Raw genomic sequence first — 5000 nt, 5'->3', positions numbered from 1 at the left:
GGATTTCAAAGAGTGTTTTTGAGACTGTCTTTGGTTCACTGCAGTTTTAAGGAGGAAATACTCAGCAATGCTGTCGACTTATGAGTTTACACATGCTTTGTCTTAAAGCAGATTAAAAACACCACATAGACACATAAACAACATTAAAAACTGGATTTACACCACAGGGGGACTTTAACGCTGACTGTGACGCTATTTTCTTCTTGAAACAAACTTTGTTGCATTATTTTCCTGTTATCTCTGTAAAGCCGCTATGAAACACTGTGTGTTGTGAAAAGAGCTGTATAAATAAAGATGACTTAAGCCGGAAGTCTGCTGTGAAAAGGGGCGGGGCTACATAAGCTAAATATAGAGCGCTTTTATGCAAATATAGCCAGAAGTCTGCTGTGAAAAGGGGCGGGGCTACAGAAACTCTATAGAGCACTTTTATGCAAATATAACCAGAAGTCTGCTGTGAAAAGGGGCGGGGCTACAGAAACTCTATAGAGCACTTTTATGCAAATATAACCAGAAGTCTGCTGTGAAAAGGGGCGGGGCTACAGAAACTCTATAGAGCACTTTTATGCAAATATAACCAGAAGTCTGCTGTGAAAAGGGGCGGGGCTACAGAAACTCTATAGAGCACTTTTATGCAAATATAACCAGAAGTCTGCTGTGAAAAGGGGCGGGGCTACAGAAACTCTATAGAGCACTTTTATGCAAATATAACCAGAAGTCTGCTGTGAAAAGGGGCGGGGCTACAGAAACTCTATAGAGCACTTTTATGCAAATATAACCAGAAGTCTGCTGTGAAAAGGGGCGGGGCTACAGAAACTCTATAGAGCACTTTTATGCAAATATAACCGGAAGTCTGCTGTGAAAAGGGGCGGGGCTACAGAAGCTCTATAGAGCGCTATAGACACAAACCTGCCCGGACTATAATGAGTATACGCACCCCGTTGGCGGTGCTGACGGCCTGATAGTAGACGCTGTAGCTCTTGTGTGGCAGCAGCGGGGCGTTCCAGTATCCGCTGTAGGTCCGGTTATCCCCAACGGTGAAGGGTTGAGGCGACGGGACGCTTGCAGACGGGAACTCTGCGCTGTAGTAATACCGAGAGTTCAGACTGCTGGCGTTCTGGTAGTGAAACGGCACCGGATAACAGCGGAGGATCTCAGCCTCACCGCCTCGAGCTCTTCGTGGACGTTCCTCCTCAACAACCACCTGATACACACTGAGAGAGAGAGAGAGAGAGAGAGAGAGAGGGAGAGAGAGAGAGAGGGAGAGGGACAGAGAGAGAGAGAGAGAGGGAGAGGGACAGAGAGAGAGAAAGAGAGAGGGAGAGAGAGAGAGGGAGAGAGAGAGAGAGAGGGAGAGAGAGAGAGAGAGACAGAGAGAGAGAGGGAGAGAGGGAGAGAGAGTGAGAGATACAGAGGGAGAGAGAGAGAGAGAGAGGGAGAGAGAGAGAGAGAAAGGGAGAGAGAGAGAGAAGGACAGAGAGAGAGAGGGGGAGAGGGAGGGAGGGAGAGAGAGAGATTGATTTTTAGAAAAACTTTACTATACAGTAATCATTCACACAGGTTTTTACATATTACTTCATTTCAATTCATCAGCAAATAGTAGAACATTACTTTCAATAATCTCCATAAGTCCAGATCTTTTCAAAATCCAATACATTTTTCATATATAAATAAAAAGAAAAATCATGTTTAATTCTCGCTTTTACAAGCCCTTTAAACACAATCACTATATTACATTCATTTCCATACTCAATTTTCTGTTTTCTACTTAAATGAATAGACATTTTTGCTTGACCAATAATAAAATTGAGTAAACGCCCAATTTTTCTCTTTTTTAGATTCCTTAAAGCCATAAATAAAAACATTTATATGAAACATTTCACCACAGTAAAAGTCAAGTCTATCTTACAATTTGATAAAAAATGATCAAAAGTGACATTAAAGACATTTATAATGTTACAACAGATTCTATTTCAAATAAATGCTGTTCTTTTGAACTTTATATTCATCAAAGAATCCTGAAAAATTAAATTTATCACAGTTTCCACAAAAATATGATAACACTGATAATAATCATAAATGTTTCTTGAGCATAAAATCATCATATTAGAATGATTTCTGAAGGATCATGTTTTTATTGTATTTCTGATTAAATAAACACAGCCTTGGTGAGCAGAAAAGCATTAAAAAAAAATATTTGTATGTTATTTTCATAAAAAAATGAACCGTAGAGTTTCTCCGAGCAACACAGAACTGAATCAGTCAGTGTTGAACAACTCAGTCGAGCGAATCATACAACGACTCACAGTTTTACAAGATTATTGCAGTACGTTTTACAATAATATTACTATTTCAGTCTTTCCGCTTCAAAACTTACTTTGAAAATAAAGTGAAAATTGTGTCTACACCATTTTCTCAGTGCATAAAGACATTTTACCAAACTAATACATGACTTATTCTGCTATAACTTTCCAATTCAGTGACTGTCTTTATAAAGTAATTTTGAATCTTGATTTAAGAATGTTTAGATATTTGTGCTGGAAAACGAGACAGAAACACTGAGGAGGAACATCATGTTTTTGCACTGATATATAACACGCTTCTGTTAGAAAATAAGGATGTGTTTGCAGAAACTCATTGACAGATCCATGGTTTTGCTGCCACGATCTATAACCATATTCATCAGGATTCTCCATCTCTCTTCCCTTTCATCTGTGGCTCTCAGACATTATAAGAGGCTTCTCTCATGTGCATCTCCTCCAGATCCAGAGGAACAGGGACCCCGGTGCGACTTCATAAATTAGCACTGCCACAACACAAAAAAACGCCCATGTTTGCCTTTTAATCATTTATAGACTTAAAGGGCAAACATGCTCTCACGCTCCCTTCATAAATTCCCTGTGTCAGTTTTTGGGGAAGGGCCGGCGAAGCCCCGGAGCGCCAGGAGAGTACGGTAATGCCGTGCATCGATGCTAAGTGACCATGACAAAAAACAGGGATGTAAACAGAGCCTGGTTTCACACACTTCACACACACTTTACTCAGTGCAGTGATGATCTGAAATCTCCAGCCGCTGGTATTTAGAGACGGGCAGAACGAGAGTGGCTAGCGGCTAGCTGCTAGCGCGACGAATGTTGACTGATGCTAATCTGACCTTTGGGTTTCTAATCTGTAATAAAGTCTGGGGTTGCATGCGAAAGGTTATCTGTGAATATAAAAACTGGATTTATAAATATACTGTAGTTAATGAAATTACAAACCTGCACACCGCCTGTCCTTTCCTGGGGTTCCTCGGTCTATCTATCCATCCATCCATCCATCCATCCATAAATATCAATCCATCCATCCATACCTAAATATCAATCCATCCATCCATCCATCCATAAATATCAATCCATCCATCCATCCATAAATATCAATCCATCCATCCACCCATCCATCCATACCAAAATATCAATCCATCCATCCATCCATAAATATCAATCCATCCATCCATCCCTAAATATCAATCCATCCATCCATACCAAAATATCAATCCATCCATCCATCCATCCATCCATACCAAAATATCAATCCATCCATCCATCCATCCATCCATAAATATCAATCCATCCATCCATCCATACCTAAATATCAATCCATCCATCTACCCATCCATCCATACCTAAATATCAATCCATCAATCAATCCATCCATCCACCCATCCATCCATACCAAAATATCAATCCATCCACCCATCCATCCATACCAAAATATCAATCCATCAATCAATCCATCCATCCACCCATCCATCCATCCATACCAAAATATCAATCCATCCACCCATCCATCCATCAATACCAAAATATCAATCCATCAATCAATCCATCCATCCACCCATCCATCCATACCTAAATATCAATCCATCCATCCATCCATCCCTAAATATCAATCCATCCATCCATTCCAAAATATCAATCCATCTATCTATCAATCCATCCACCCATCCATCCATCCATACCAAAATATCAATCCATCCACCCATCCATACCAAAATATCAATCCATCAATCAATCCATCCATCCACCCATCCATCCATACCTAAATATCAATCCATCCATCCATCCATACCTAAATATCAATCCATCCATCTACCCATCCATCCATACCAAAATATCAATCCATCCACCCATCCATCCATCCATACCAAAATATCAACCCATCCATCCATCCATACCAAAATATCAATCCATCAATCAATCCATCCATCCACCCATCCATCCATCCATACCAAAATATCAATCCATCCACCCATCCATCCATCCATACCAAAATATCAACCCATCCATCCATCCATACCAAAATATCAATCCATCAATCAATCCATCCATCCACCCATCCATCCATACCTAAATATCAATCCATCCATCCATCCATGCCTAAATATCAATCCATCCATCCATTCCAAAATATCAATCCATCTATCTATCTATCCATCCACCCATATATTCATCCATCCAGCGTTAAATATCAATCCATCCATCAATCAATATAAAATCCATCCATCCATCTTTCCATCCATACTTAAATATCAATCCATCCATCCATTCCAAAATATCAATCCATCTATCCATCCATCCATCCCTAAATATCAATCCATCCATCCATCCCTAAATATCAATCCATCCATCCATCGCTAAATATCAATCCATCCATCAATCAATATAAAATCCATCCATCCATCTTTCCATCCATACTTAAATATCAATCCATCCATCCATCGCACAAAAGTGTCAGAGGGAGTGGCCTGTGGATCTTTAACCAATCAGAGTACTAGCCAATCACAATCAGTCTTTGACTGTCAATCATTTTGCACATTTGTGGGGGTTTGAAGTCTAATATAGTCATAGAGTTATTGGATGCCTCGAACATCAAAAAGGTGCTTCAACAAAACTCTCTCTCTCTCTCTCTCTCTCTCTCTCTCTCTCTCTCTTTCAGTTTGAGGCGTCACTCTGAGTTGCGTC

The 5000-nt window shown here is 40.0% G+C and overlaps 1 protein-coding gene across 8 annotated transcripts in view; it reads right to left on the bottom strand.

The window, feature by feature from the left end:
* Nucleotides 1–5000, bottom strand: part of LOC307161964 (receptor-type tyrosine-protein phosphatase mu) — a 286290-nt gene that overhangs the window by 96691 nt on the left and 184599 nt on the right. For all 8 annotated transcript variants that reach the window (XM_079876948.1, XM_079876949.1, XM_079876950.1 and 5 more), the window contains one exon: nucleotides 935–1211. In XM_079876948.1, the coding sequence (XP_079733074.1) occupies nucleotides 935–1211 (277 nt within the window). The remainder of the gene's footprint in view (nucleotides 1–934; nucleotides 1212–5000) is intronic.

Source organism: Squalius cephalus (assembly GCF_949319135.1).
Source record: "Squalius cephalus genome assembly, chromosome: 7".
Classification (NCBI taxonomy): Eukaryota; Metazoa; Chordata; class Actinopteri; order Cypriniformes; family Leuciscidae; genus Squalius; species Squalius cephalus.
Note: the sequence above shows the minus strand (reverse complement) of the source record. Positions and strands in the feature narration are given on the sequence as shown.